This window comes from Xyrauchen texanus, chromosome 29, assembly GCF_025860055.1.
Source record: "Xyrauchen texanus isolate HMW12.3.18 chromosome 29, RBS_HiC_50CHRs, whole genome shotgun sequence".
In the NCBI taxonomy this organism is placed as follows: domain Eukaryota; kingdom Metazoa; phylum Chordata; class Actinopteri; order Cypriniformes; family Catostomidae; genus Xyrauchen; species Xyrauchen texanus.
The window spans coordinates 6,133,969-6,149,464 of record NC_068304.1 but is presented as its reverse complement, the minus strand read 5'-3'; the positions used below and the strand labels follow the sequence as shown (position 1 = coordinate 6,149,464).

General features: G+C 39.7%; 1 protein-coding gene across 3 annotated transcripts in view; it reads right to left on the bottom strand.

Moving 5' to 3' along the window:
- LOC127622898 (protein FAM214A-like) overlaps positions 1-15,116 on the bottom strand; it is a 53,282-nt gene extending 38,166 nt beyond the window's left edge. For all 3 annotated transcript variants that reach the window (XM_052097047.1, XM_052097048.1, XM_052097049.1), the window contains exon 1: positions 14,506-15,116. In XM_052097047.1, the coding sequence (XP_051953007.1) occupies positions 14,506-14,617 (112 nt within the window). In that variant the 5' untranslated portion in view covers positions 14,618-15,116. The remainder of the gene's footprint in view (positions 1-14,505) is intronic.
- Positions 15,117-15,496: the final 380 nt, after the last annotated feature.

Below are 15,496 nucleotides of genomic sequence, written 5' to 3'. Positions count from 1 at the left end.
CCTATTCAGAGGGGGGAGTACTGTCACGAACCCCTTTCCTCTGCCCCATCTCCGCTTCCTCGTGCATGCACACATACACTCCGCTCCCGCTTCCTCGCTCCGCCCCCTTGAGCTCGTACGCTCTGTTTCCTCCCTCGCGAGCTCACACGCTCGTTCTGCTATTACGAGCTCTCGCCAGAACTCTCTCCCCTCTGACCCACTTGCACTCACGCGCTCAGCCTGAACATTATGACCACCTGCACTCACGCGCTTCCCATCCCCACACATTAGTTTCACCTGCACTCGTCTCATCACCTGTCATTCGTTACACCTGCACCTTCCCCTATAAATACCCAGTACTTCCGTTTCACGGGTGTTGGTTATTGTGTGTTTAGGTTCCCGTACCTTTGCCCCGCTAGTCCCGTCTAGTTTTGCCCCTGCTAGTCCCGTCTAGTTTTGCCCCTACTCGTCACCTCTTAGCTTGCCAACTCGTTCCCCTGTCTTCGTTCCCACTTGTTATTGTTATTCAGATTACCCCGGCTTTTGACCCTACGCTTCCCTCGACGATTCTCTCTGGATTAACCCTGATTGTACCTTTGCCTTCACTGCTTTATTCTCAATAAAGCAGTTTTTCATCATTGTGACTGTCTCTACTTGTGTGTGTGTGTGTGTGTGTGTGTGTGTGTGCGGGTTACACCCTATTAAGAGTGACTTTTAATTGGCTGCATAGGGTGGGCAAAACATGATTTATTTACAGTAGAAGACAAAATAAATTATTACTAGTATGCAGTTTTTACACAACATGAGAGCTGCAGTTTTAATGTGATTTCACACCATTTTTTTCTTTTAGCCTTGATATCTAAGCAACAATATGAAAACTTAAATGTTTACATATTGCAGTTCAAACTCACAATTGCAATATTTGACAAAATAATTGCAGTCAAATTTGTCCAAATTGTGCAGCCCTAATTCCAAATTTCTGGAGTCATACAATAGCTTTGTGTGAGTAACAGACAGAAATTAGATCCAAAAGACGATATTCACTGAAAATCTCCCCCTCCACTGCAGCTCTCAAATCTCATCTGCGCTTCAGCATTTGCAAACATGGCATGATGCAATCGGTTATGAGAACGAATCATGTCTGTTCTCGCTGACATCACACCGGCCGCATCTTCACATGGCAACTTTGAAAATCCACAAAATTGAATGAGGTTTCAGACTACAAAGGAAGGAATGATTTTCAGTGAATAATGACTTCAATTTTGTCCTGTTCCTCTGAATAAAAAATGTGTGGCTTCAGAACACTTGAAATATAGCGTTGGAAATGTATGCTTTTAGAAGCTCAACAGGCCCTTGCCACTGTATGCTTTCACTGTATGAAAAACAAGTGTGAACATTCTGCTAAACATCTTTTTATTTTCATTTTTGGATGAACTACTCCATTAAGAGCATGTACAGTATACACACGTATGGCTACATGTATCTGTAGGGCTGTATCTGTCTCAAAGCCAGAAAAGCTCAATGCTGAGTGTGAAAAACAACATTAGACCACAACATGTGTTCTGCAACATTTGTGCAATGCCATCTGACTACATGTTAATTCTTGATTATATTACACTGCTTTCATCTGCATCCAGAGATTGACCTTGAGTAGGTTAGGTTGATTGTGGTCTGTTCAGACCGCTTTCATGAGGACTTGTTCGTTCGTTCAGAGTTGGAGTGGATGCTTGACCCCATCATGTCAAACAGAATGAGGGACAGAGTAAAAACATGAGGTGAGAAACAATCTGTTCCAAAACCTAGTGAGCTGCCTTCTAAGGCAGCATCCTAACTAAAATGGAACCTCATCACGGGACTCTATGGCTATGATGCCTTAAAATGCTATCTACACAGGCAGCTCAATAGGTTATGGAACAGAGCTCCAGTGTGAGGGTTTATGTGAGATATTGCAATAAATGATGTTTTTCATGGTGCTACTGGTTATGCAACAGGATCAAATCAACAATACACACTCCCAGACAACAAAACCCAGACAAAGACACACAGAAAGGCTGTGGTTGAGACAAAGAGTATTTGAAGAGAATGACACAGACATGTTTGTGAAACTAATACATGTTCAGGGAGTGATACAATGTTAGAACTGTGTTGAATTCAGTTGCTGAGTTACCTAACCTAATCCCAAATTACACCTCGAGACAACATTCGATTTTCACACTTTCTGAAGAAAATGTGAGTGGTGATTTCCCTAGCAAAACGTACCACCAAAATGTTAGGGTGTTTCTATGTGGTTGCTAAGGTGTTGTGGATGGTTGCCAGGGCATTGCTAGGGTGTTGTAGGTAGTTGCCAGGGTCTTGTTATGTGGTTGCTAAGGTGTTGTGGGTGGTTCCCAGGGTGTTTTGAGTGATTGTCATGTGGTTGCTAGGGTATTGTGGGTGTTGCTATGTGGTCATTAGGGTGTTGTGAGTAGTTGCCAGGGCATTGCAATTTGGCTGTTAGGATGTTGTGGGTGTTTGCAAGGGTGTTTCTATGTGGTTGCTAAGGTGTTGTGGATGGTTGCCATGGCATTGCTAGGGTGTTGAAGGTGGTTGCCAGGGCCTTGTTATTTAGTTGCTAGTGTTGTGGGTGGTTCCCAGGGTGTTGTGAGTGATTGTCACGTGGTTGCAAGGGTATTGTGGGTGTTGCTATGTGGTTGTTAGGGTGTTGTGAGTGGTTGTCAGGGCATTGCTATTTGGTTGTTAGGGTGTTTGCCAGGTCATTGCTAAGTTGTTGTTAGCAATGACAATGTTTGTATTCATGACTTATTCACTTTCGTCTTTGTTTCTTTAATACAAAGATATACATTACAGAACCTGCAGAGTTTCGTTCAAAACACATGCTAACCGTGTGGAAATAAAGTGAACTAAACTCACAGCACCTCCTGAGATGATCTGAGATAATTTGCAGAATTGTCACAGACAACATTATTCTTGCAAACATTTTTCAGAAGAAACAGAAAAAAAAAATAAAAAATAGTGAAAACTCTTTACATGCGTGTGTCCCACAAGACAGGCTTGCGCTGAACACCTCTGAACAAACAGCGAATCAGACACAAGCAGTAGCTACGTTTCCATCCAAGCAGTGAATTTAATTAATGCCAAAAAATCGGAATATCACAAAATCAATGTGCGGATAAAGCTGCGTTTCCATCCCTTGCGTTCAAAAGAACAATTTCTGGGGAAATTGTAGCAACTGTGACTTTTATTAATAAATAATCGCAGTTTAGGAGGTGCAAACAAAACACTTTAATGACTCATTTCTTGACTGGAAATGACTTCGCGTCACAGTTCTGGGAGCGCTATACATGTGTGTGCGGTCCTCCATCATGACTTTGTGGTGTGGATCTATAAGATATTCTTTAAAAGTATCAATAAACCTGCTCTTCGGAAACAAAAGAGCAAGTTTGTGTAAACTCTATGCAGGCTTTGGATTTTTTTTTAATCATTTCAGAATGACCAGGGCAACAATTCAGCTGTGATGACTGGTCCGCTGGCTTGTCCAGTTATGACTTAATTATTCAGTCAAATGATTTTTTTGATGCACATCTTGTTTTCCTGTTAAATTCAATAGGAGTTTATTTGGTAAATGTGTTTCCATCATATGTGCATTTCTTCTAATCAAATAAAAAAAAATATCCACCTCAAGGGAGTGTATAAGTTTTATACATATATGAATATTAATTATACATATTAAAAACATATATGAGAAAGCTTCAAATGACTGCTGAAGATTCTATCAAATGTTCCTCATCAAAGACCCCTCCAAACAGCCCCAGCAAAACCAGCAAGAGAGGAGGGTTAAGCCTTCAGTAGAGACACCACAACACAGGAGAAAACCTGGAGGCAATTGAGTCTTAAGGTCCAACATGCCCCAAATCAGTCTGAGCTCAACAAAAGAGCCAACTGCCTGAACTCAAACCTCCAACTGCCATCAGCCACCTGTCTGAACTCTGCTGCTTGCGCACACACACACGTACACACACACACACACACACACACACACACACACACACACACACACACAAACTTCACTATATAAGTGAGGACATCTCATTTTCTATCCCCTATCCCCTAAACCCAACACTCAGAGAAAGTAAAATACCTCCATATTGCTGCTTTGTGCTAAAATGTCCTGCCATAACATTAGTGACCTATCACCACACAAGAGTGTGTGTTCACATTTTCCACAGTACACGATCAGCTGATTGCAGTGCGTGTATGTGTGACAGAGAGTATTTGAGATGCGCACAAACCAGGCCACCAGTGCAATTGATCCCTGTTGTCAATAGCAACAGAAGACATGTCAACATATGACTGTGAAAAGAGCCGTGCAGATCTGCTTTTACAGTGTTTTGTCAGTACTGATTATCAAAGGATGGTAATTTACTGGTAATTTGAAGCAGAAGGGACAGATGTGCCCTCAGGCACACAGTCTGGGAGAAAACATGCTAAAAGATACCCAAGACATCATCAAACATCAGTGTGAACCAGACCTGAGTGGAAAGCTTCCATAACCACCATTCTAAGGAGTCACACCATGTTTCCAGTGACAGGGCGGGTTTAGAGGTTTAGTTTTACCACCTAAACCTCAACATAAGCTTCCAGGACAGAAATAAACAGCGCTCAATCTCTGCCTTTGTTCCACTGTGGTTTTATAGAGGTTTTAGAAGCTGGTCCTATGTGCTCTGAGCTTTTGTGGAAAAAGTCCCAAAAGGACAAAGGATCAGGAGAGAGGGGCACATACTAGCACAGACCTGAGCACATGCACGAAAAGATAATTAGCTGTCTGACAGGTTTATTTAAAGGTATAGTTCACCCAAAAATAAACATTCTGTCATTTACTCACCCTATATCCTAAATCTGTATGCCTTTCTTTTTCCACGGAATGCATAATCCAAGCTGGCGCATTGCGATTGGTTACAAGACAGGCGAGAAGCAAAAGCGTTCAGCTGCGTTGACGACAAACCCGAAACAAGTTTAAATATGCTTATGTGATAAATAAGATACAGTGGAAGATTTTCAGTAAATAACGATTAAAATGTCAGTCTGTTCCTCACAAAAAGCTATTGCATAGCTTCGTAAGACATAGGCCACTATTCGCACCAACACATTTTTAATTGAAAACTCTTTTACGTTTCCTAATGTCAGCGTATTCCAAAGAATGCGGTACTAGAGGGGGAATTCTCACGAAATCTGTCAAAGAAAATTAGGGATGCACGATATATCGGCAGCCATATCGGTATTGGCCGATAAATGTGCATTTTTACATTTATCATTATTGGTCAAATAAGGAAATTCAGCTGATTTATTAAAGCCAAACAATTTTGGCTGAATCCCTCCATTTGAACCATTGCAGGCACACGCTACTCACCATGAGGATCTTGATTGGTGCCTTCCGCATGACGCAACACGTCAGCACCCGGCAGTCTTTGCTTTACAAGATCATTCTGGTTACGAGTAAACATTTTATTTATTTTTTAATAAATAAAATAACATTTGTTTCTGTATTATTTAAGTATGTAAAGCCATGTTGTCCATGTTTACAATGAGTCTGAGACTCATTTGCATTCCTCGATGTGATCATTTGACAGGTTTGAATTGAGTCAATATAATTTTAGATAGTGTATAAAAAAGTACGTTAGCCGAAGGAACGTAAGATTTATTTATTTCACTGGTTCAAATGTAGGCCAAATTTGGAAAATGGTTCAGGGGTTCAGTGTCTTGCCCAAGGACACTTTGGCATGTGGAGTCATGTGGTCCGGGATTTGAACCACCAATCCAGCGATTAGTGGCTGACCCGCTCTACCAACTGAGCCACAGCCGCCCCAAAATAAAAGCAGTTATCCAATGTACATGCTTGATTTTATTTAGTTGAAGTGCTCTTTACATGGCTTATTAAGGTGAGCATTTTGGCAGGTACAGAAACTATAGATTTATAGGCAAATATATCGGTTATCGGCTTCCAAATAAAATGAATTTTTCAGTATCGGCCAAAATGTCCATATAGGTGCATCCCAAACAAAATAAGTCTTGGTGCTATTTTCCTCCAAAATCAAAAGAAACACAAAATAAATTATATTTTGCATCTGTTTGATTGAGACTTAACATTGTGACACCCAAATTCTCATTATCGTAACACAAAAAGGACGATCATTATGATATTCTCATTACAGCAATGTGAAAAAGGACATTACTATTTGTCAGATATATTTCTACATCATAGTAGTACTCCCTTGGTATTGCCTTTCATTTTTGCAGATACGATGAAAAATATATGACTTACAGTAATTAGAATCATCATTGAAAACAAAAGGAACAGTAAAGTTAAAATGTCTGGACATGTTGCGGTAATGAGAGTTGGGGGTAATATGTGCTTCAGTGTCTGGAAATACTGCCACAATGCAAAAAAAATATTTAAGTCCTAAATGTAGGCTTTATTATATTTATATAAAAAAAATAAATAAAATTGATTTGTTTTGAATTGATTTGTGGTTAAATATGACCAGGACATTTTCCTGATAGGTTTCGTGAGTTAAGAGTTTTGTAGGTTAAGTATTAATTTTCCATGGAGAAAAAAAAAAGTTTCTGCTTTGATAAAAGCCATAAACATAGCAAAATTAATGTGTTTTTAAGTGTAATTTTAATGTAAATTTTTGGTGTCAGTTGGTAATACCATAGTACTGTGATATATGCTATAGTACTGAATAATTACCATAATTATGCACTATTTTATTGTCATGGTTCTCCAAGGTAACACTATGGTAGTTTTTACTAGTTAAGTCTGAAAAGGCATTTCTGTTTCTGCAGTAAATACAGAGTGGACACATCATGATGAACGATTCCTCTGAAAAGATAAATACTTTTTTCTGTGATAAAAGAGTACTGGTCTTCATATCATATTTCAATGTTCCCTCATAGGAATAGATTGTTGCTGTAGACAGACAGCGGTGTAATGTACACTTATATGGGTCACTAATTGTGTCATCACAGAAATCAAATGTGAAAAACAGATATGTTGTAGACTATTACACAACTTTCCTTTGCATAAATGTGTCCTTGCCGTTGTGTCAAGACAACCTATATATCCACCGAACATGTGTCCTAGAATTCCTGTCCCATGAGGGAAAAACTGACTCAGGCTACAAGAGCTGGGATTAAATCAAGTCTTGATTGATTGAGCTTGGCACAGGACTTGCAGCTACTTTAGCTGTCCAAAGAGGCACTGTGCTTAGAGACGTAATTAATATCTTACCGTACTAAATCACGAGTGTCTTATTATCTAATACAGTGTGGGAGGATCTGAGGAGATGTTTTAAACTCACAAGAGCTCATCAAAGATGAATTTCAAGATGTAGCAGAGATAAATTCAGACTTTCTCCAAGTATGCTTTAAGAGTTGTACTCCCCACCCCATCTGCTGTTCTTCTTCATGCTAGCTTATTTAAAAAAAGAGCAGCAGAGATGCAGCAGACGGTGGAAAATCTTATCGTGAACCAATGATGTTTACCAAAGCACACTCACTGAGCTGCAAAATTTACATGAAACTAATTATCTGCACAGCTTTTAAAATACAACAACAGATTTTTGCCTTGATATTGAGGTTGATAGATTTTGAAGATCAAATCGAAATTGGAGTCCATAGGTTTCAGCTTTGACACCCTCGAAATGCTAGTTTGCAGTAACAAGAAACATAATATTACTTTTGGTCAAACGTTTTGCTGCTGAAGTCCGTCGGGGTACTCCAAAAGGGGGCAGTGTTACTCCAAAAGGGGGTTGCGGCAACTCCAAAAGTCTCTTCCACTCATGGTTAAGGTTAGGGCTCCATATTTCTTTAATAGCGGTTTGGAGCCCCTGTACCCTTTTGGAGCAATGCCTGCAGCTATACCCATCTCAGTTTCATGGGGAAATGGCCACAGAATGGCGCCAAAAGTATGTTGTTTTTAGTTAAAAATGATCAATGTAATACAGTCACCAATAATGCATACGTTATTAACCCTAGTACCTAACCCAAACCTCAACCCCAACCCTAAACCTAACTATCAGTAGAGTTTTAAATACATTTTAGTGCAAAAATGCAGCGTAACTACATCCTACTGGTTCCCGCGGAACCAAAACCTGCTTCTCTGAGGTTGTTCGAGCAATGTGCTTAAAGTGCCACAAACGTCAAATGTGATTTTGGTTGAATGGATGAAAACGTATGTAATGGGGAATGGCGCTTGTCAGTAATTCGGCAGTGTGGGGTTGATTTCAGAGCACATGGATATTTCGAAGCTCCATGTCGACTTCCCGTGTGATCAAGTTGACTGTGCATGGTATACATACTATTTACTGCAGAAATAGTGCGCTTTGTATGTTAGCATGGTATTTCGAACATATCCATGGTTTTGCCAGACTGATGTAAGATAAAGACAATTGGTCAAGTCCTATGGTATGTTTCCTAAAGATAAAATAAAATAAATTAAATGTGTTAATATTAATAAATACATTTTATTTATTAATATGAATTAATATTTTCCTAATATACCAAGTTAGAAGGTCCCCTGTATAATTAACATTTGATTAGAACTTCTTTTACACGTAAGCTAAATGGACATGATAACTGAAATTTGCCCAAATGAATCGGAATTGAAATCGAATAGAAAACTTTGTATCAATAACCAGTCCTAATTAAAAAGCAGTGCAGGTTGGAAATCAGAGGATAAATTATATGATGTACCATCCAGTTACTCGACCATGCTATAGGGAGCACAATGTTTCATGTGTCCGCAAAAAGGACAGCAACGAAAAAGCTTTGTAATTGATGATGGAACGCAAAACACAAGACAAGATGCCATTGCAAATTGCAAATGAAATGGCAGTCATTAAATTTGCATAGCAGCTCTACTGCCATGTCCTGCTAGAGTTATAATAGAGCAGTGGAGGTGTTCAGGTGTGGTCGAATTGTGTTAGGTATACAGCATATACACGCACCAATAATAGAAAACCCCCAGAGCGAGTGATTACACCGACAGAGAGAAAAGCTACAGGTCCAGATGGTCTCCTCTCTTCAAGCTGGGTCTACGTGTGTGCAGTTCTGTGCAGGTCTAGGAACAGTTTCACCCGTCCTGAACCTGCCCTTCACCATGCGGTGAGAGTGATCTGAACTGATCGCAGCTCTGCTTCCAGCACTAAGTCACAGTGGCAGTCATGAAAGATCACAGACAAACAGGAACTAATGTCATGCCCCCCCCACCCGAAAGGGCAAATGGTCATGTGAGAGGCAGATTACGTAAGTCTGACTGTTTCCACACTCCACTGATGCTATGGAGGACATCTGTTTAAACCCTTTATATACAGCAATGGCTCAGAGAAACATATTACATTTTTTATTTGTATATTATATATATATATATATATATATATATATATATATATATATATATATATTTACATTTATGCATTTGGCAGACGCTTTTATCCAAAGCGACTTACAGTGCACTTATTACAGGGACAATTACAGGCAACCTGGAGTTAAGTGCCTTGCTCAAGGACACAATGGTGGTGGCTGTGAGGTTCGAACCGGCAACCTTCTGATAACTGGTTATGTACATTAGTCCACTACGCCACCACCATTGCTCCTCTGAGGCCTTGTTGTTTTACCACCTGTGTAACTATGGTGGTTAACTACATTTAGAAGTGCAAAGCAGATTTTTCTAGTCCCAGTAGGCTGGTATCAACATACTATAATTTAATGATGTATACAATACTGAACTATAAAACACATACAAAACTAAAATGACATCCTGTGATGCCGGAAAAACATGATTGAACACGAAGTCGGCATGTTGTTTCCGAGAGTTTCAGTATCCTAGGATCACATTAGTACGACTCATCGACAAGCACATCTCCTATAAGAACTTTTTGCATCAGCTTAAGTGCCTTTACCGTCCATTGGCATGACCATTAGTACCATGGAAGACCTGGGTTCGGATCACACGTTGAAACCAAGAAGCAATCTTATTCACATAATCAGTGACGAGTGCGATTAAGAGGTTGCATTTTCCCCTCTAACATTTTTACTCCACTGATGGTTAGGTTTAGGTGTGGGGGTTCAGTTTTTAAAACATGCATTCCTCTTCACTGTATTACAGCCTGTACAAATGAAAACAACTCGCTTCACAACTTGCATTTATCGCCCCTCTGTGGACATTACAACCTGAATATGGAGCTCACACGTGCACATACGCCCAACAACATTTACCGCTTTAACCACTAGAGGGAGTGTTTTGCATTATGGTAAGGGTGAATTTAGCTATAAAAAAATCAATCTACTGTTTCAAATTTCACTGTGAGATAAGTCTGGCCTGAAATGTGGACATTGTGTTTTATTATGGTAAATTTCTGGCAACCATATCTGCCAGTTTCTTTCCCATACATTTACCAGAATTAATTTGACTCTTCTCTGCACATTTCGGCCCTTATGTGGCCATCTTTAAAAAAAAAGAAAATTCCTAGAAACACCACTGCATAACAGTAATGTGAACTAGAATGGAAGATGTGCCTAATAAAATCACAATGCAATAGTCTTCAAAAAAAAAACTTTAATATAGGCTTAATTTATCTGCAAAATGTATTTCCTTAATTTCTTTCTTTTGATTTTGGGGTGAAATGTGACCTGGACATGTTCCTGAGAGATTTCGTGAGATTCCCTTATCTAGAATTGCTGTGTACATACTAGATTCAAGCAAACCCTGAAAACGGCAGCGATAAGTTTTACAAACAATGCCTGGTGTTCTCACCAATGATTTCAAACCTGGCTGTTGTTGACCTGTGAATTGGTGAAAATCTAACCCCTGCTAAGACAAACACCAGAGCAAACAATGAGCAAACTAGCACCCATTGACACACCGAATTTCCCTTTGAATAGGGTGTATACACCACACACACGTCCCTGCTCCGCCCAGCCCAAGGGATACCGTGTCATAACAAACAGCTGTTCGACAACCCAAACACTCACAGCTGACTCCTGCAGGCCCACTCGAACTGGTTATACAAGAAACCTGACAAGATACGACATCATCTCTCAGTGAAACCCGTTTCCACATGGCCTTCACAATGCAGAGTTCCTGGTTCTACAAGTGCTCCATCTCATGACATCATAGACAATCCCATTTCATTACACATAAAATACTAAATCATTTTAGTGTAGCTGCCATTAAACCCTCATAATAGCCACAATGTGCTTTTAATGACAATCAATGCAGATATTCAACATTACTCCTCAGTCAAGTGCTATCAAATCAAATGTGCAAAACTATAGATTTCCAAAATCATCCTGTCGATGAATTGCCTAATGGAATAGTCAACAAAAGGCTAGTGTATACTATGGATTTCCGCATGCCAAAGTATACTCAACATATACAATTTGACCAGACTCTGTATTCTCAAAGTATACTTTATACAGACGCATTCGCACTACAACTGCTCTGTGACACTCTTTGGCACAGTCATTGACAGGCACATGAGAGCAGACTGTCTGCATGTCTAGAAAAACTAAGCTGCACAATGACAATTTGTACATACTTTGCTGATGACAAAATTTGTGACGAAGCTTTGGGTTCACCTGATCCCAATCAGACACGCTTCTTTACACAGAACGTGTAGTTGCGTTCGAAAACAGCTAGATGGAGTGTAACGCAATCTAACTGAATGCAGGCGTATCGAGATATGGAGCTAGAATAATGACTAAAGTATCTAGTGTATACTTTAAATATTCTAGACATGTGACATTTATCGAACTGGAAGACTTTTATGGCATATTTTCTACGTTTGCATTTTTAAGCAGCAGATGTTTTGTTTTGAACTTTTTAGAGGTGCAATTAGTAAAAAATTACAGGTTCAATGTTTCAGATTGAGAAGAAATTCAGAACTCCAAAATACAAATCTCTCAAATTCAGATCACAAACAAACTAGGCCAAAGGACAAGCTTCTGTACTCCGTATGGAACAGTGACTATATTGATAAACTTTAAACTTAGCATTTTAACCAACCACAGAACTACCAGAATTCTCTGGCGTGGTCTGATGTGGTAGAAGACTGCATTGAGTAGTTGACTACCAGGGTGCCCTTGAATGCCCGGGGGTGCCATAGGTTTTAAGGCTGTGCAATCTAGTTTGATGACCCCCCCCCACACACTTTTGTGCATGAACAACGAACCCCCATGACCAAAACAATCCCCTACCCAACAAAAAACAAACCTGTGCCCATACAAACAAACCCATACCCAAATTAACATTGGATTAGTTTAATTCAATATATGTTGTAAGTTTTGTTCATTGTAGTTTATATGGTAACATCAGACCGCCATGCCATAACTGTACATGGAAAAACAGAATATATATATATATATATATATATATATATATACATATATATATATATTCTAACCTTAAAGCGGATGCAAATTTCCAAGAGGCTATTCCTGTGCAAATCAGCTAAAGCTCAGATTTATTTAGCTAATTAAAGCACCACTGCCTAAAATATCCAAACTAAAAAATGTCGATGAAAACCTCACTAATCGATTGGACGTTTGTTGGGCCATTGAGTCCCATCCCTAATCAAAACAAGCAAGGATCAGTGCTAAATCAATAATGCTGAGCAAAGAAAAAAAGCATATGTGTGTTTACTACGTCCAACTAGAGCCGTTTATTGGTGTCAGCTCCAATGAATTGATTTTCAGCCCAGATAGAGTCCAAAGGAAGCCACATGATACTGTTACATGTCTGAGTTTATGGTGAGTGTCACCCTAATGCCAAAAACAAAGTCTTTGGCACAGAACCCTTGAAATATGAACTCTTAAAAGAAACACTCCAATGATGTGAAAGAGATTGCAGCATTGTTTTGAGTTCTAGAGTAAAGTGGGAAGAAATCAAGACCGCTGGAAGTGAACAACCTGCAATTTCCATTTGTGGAACAGCACGTTCCAAATAACAATAGCACAGACGGGATGTCATATCAGCTTCAAAATAGACTTCTAATGGCAATCAACTCTGACTATTAACCAAACCGAACCAGAGGGCTCTAATTCACAAAGAGAAATCCAACTGATTTTAAAGATGCCAAAGGAATGGAGGCCATTTGCTCTGTTTTAGAAATATGTTTTCATGACAAAATTGTGTTGCAACTAAAACAAATTGGCTAGCCGAGGTTGTTTGTTGGCTTTTGTAAATTGACAGCTTTGGCTGCTGCAGCAGCAGGGGCAAACCACAGTCACGGGGCCAAATTACAAGCAAACACAACTCCAGCCTGTCCAAACATAAGAGCTTAGAGAACCAAGATTACAGCAGCTATGTGCAGATGGTCTGGCAGATCTGAGATCATTTAAATACAGTGGCTTTATTAAAAGAAGCCGTTACATTTCACATGTGCTGAAAGTGCCCTTTGAGAATGATATGCAATAGCCTACATTTCTTAACTTTGCCTCTAGTGAAAGAGAGACAAAAAGGAGGGGGGGTGATGTCCTGCAAATCCAGATGAAATGCCTATTCGCTGAAATAAGTTCAACTCTAGTCACTGTTAGCGGAGTTATTCATCTGATCTATTACATTTTCAGAAAGCAATGGGCCCTATCTGATAAGATTGTATCCAACTCAGAATAAAATAAATAAACAACATACATTTTTACACATATAAAAAACAAAACATATTCCCAACAAAAAAACAAACCTGTGCCCAAACAAAACCATACCCATCTAAATAACCATGTTACTAGCCAAAAACAAACCTGCACCTAAACACCCAATATATACCCAAAACAAAACAAGTGCCCAAACAAAACCATACCAACAATACACAAACCTATATCCAATGAAACTCAAACAAAACAAATATGATTTACCCAACAAAAACCAAACATATTCCTAACAATAAAACAGAAACTGTACCGCCCCGCAACAAACCCATGGTCAACAACAGCAACAAACAAAAAACTGTCCAAACAAAACAAACGTGTAACCAAACAAACCCACTGCCAACAAAAAAACAAACATGTAGCCAAACAAAACAAACATAACCCCTCCCCCCAAAAAACTAAAATTGTCTTAAAACTGACAAAAACAAACCCATAACCAACATAAAAGCAAACACCAACCCAACAACACATTGCAAAACAGACACACTCATGTTTGTAAATCCCACATCAGTAAAGTAACTCTACTTTAGTAACTGTACTTTAGTGTAGGTTAGTGTGCATGTCAGCGAACAGAAAACAAACACAACATGTACACACACAGCTGATCCAGGACGCTTTGTTCCTTTCAGAGCGTCGATGCCTAACTAATGCATTCACAGCCAAATAAATAGCGTTACTATATATCAGCAGTGCGCGCGCACACAAACATGAAACAAAAACACATACCGCAGCACTGTTGCGTCACAACCACCATCCGCTCACAGACTGATGATATTCAAACACACTCTTTCATTGATCAAACAAACGGTGTTTTGTTTTTACCTCTGTCAGGCTTCATGTTGATCACAGACACGGCGATGCCTCCCAGGACGCCTGCGCTCCGTCTTCCGTCCTCGGATCTTGGTTGAGACTTTAAAACTCGTCCCTTAGACATTGGTTAGCTATCGATCTGGCGTACAGCCATTCGGATATTACTGATCTGAGCTGGTTAGATCAAATAAGCTGCTGTATGCTAGTCTAGTCAATCAAACCCCAGCTATATATCTCAGACGTCCGATGCCAGTCGCCTCATTGCATCAGTGCCACTGATCAGCTCAAATGTAATGCCACTTGAGACACATCAAGCCCCTCTGGATAATCATCACCAACCCCCCCAAACAGCTCGATCAGACTCCAACATCATCTCCAGACAGGAGAAACGTTACGTGGCTGTTTGGAGTCATGGCTCATAGCTATAAAACCCCTTCTAGAGCACTCGTTCATAAACCAGCAGAATAAAAACAAAAACACTGAATGTGTCGTGAACCCTGAGCGACTAGTTCGGCAAAAAACAGCGATGACAAACCGCACAACAGAAGTTTAGAAGCTGCTCGCGTTGATCTGCAGGGACAAAGCTCGTGTTCTGTGAGTCTCTCTCTCTCTGCTTGTCAAAACAGATGCAGGAGGACAGCCTCCCAGTCATGTGTCCCAACAACAACTCGCCCCGCCTACTCGGCTGTACGTCACTTCCGCGGCGCTAGCGTGAACTTGTTGCCAGGGCAACGAGGAAAAGTAACACACTTCTAAGGTAGTCCACTTTTGTTCATACTTCTCAAAATATTTTTTTATGTCAAGCGTGGCTAGTTATACGTTAAATTGAATAGTATGTGTTTCAAAATGTTGTTGTTTTATTTTTTTTATTGTTTTTATTATTTGTGCTTAAATACATTAGCCTAGAGAGAGACACAGAGATAGATAGAGAGAGAGAGCTTTGGCAATATTGTATTGTTTACATTCATGCCAATAAAGCCCCTTTTAATTGAATTGAAAGAAA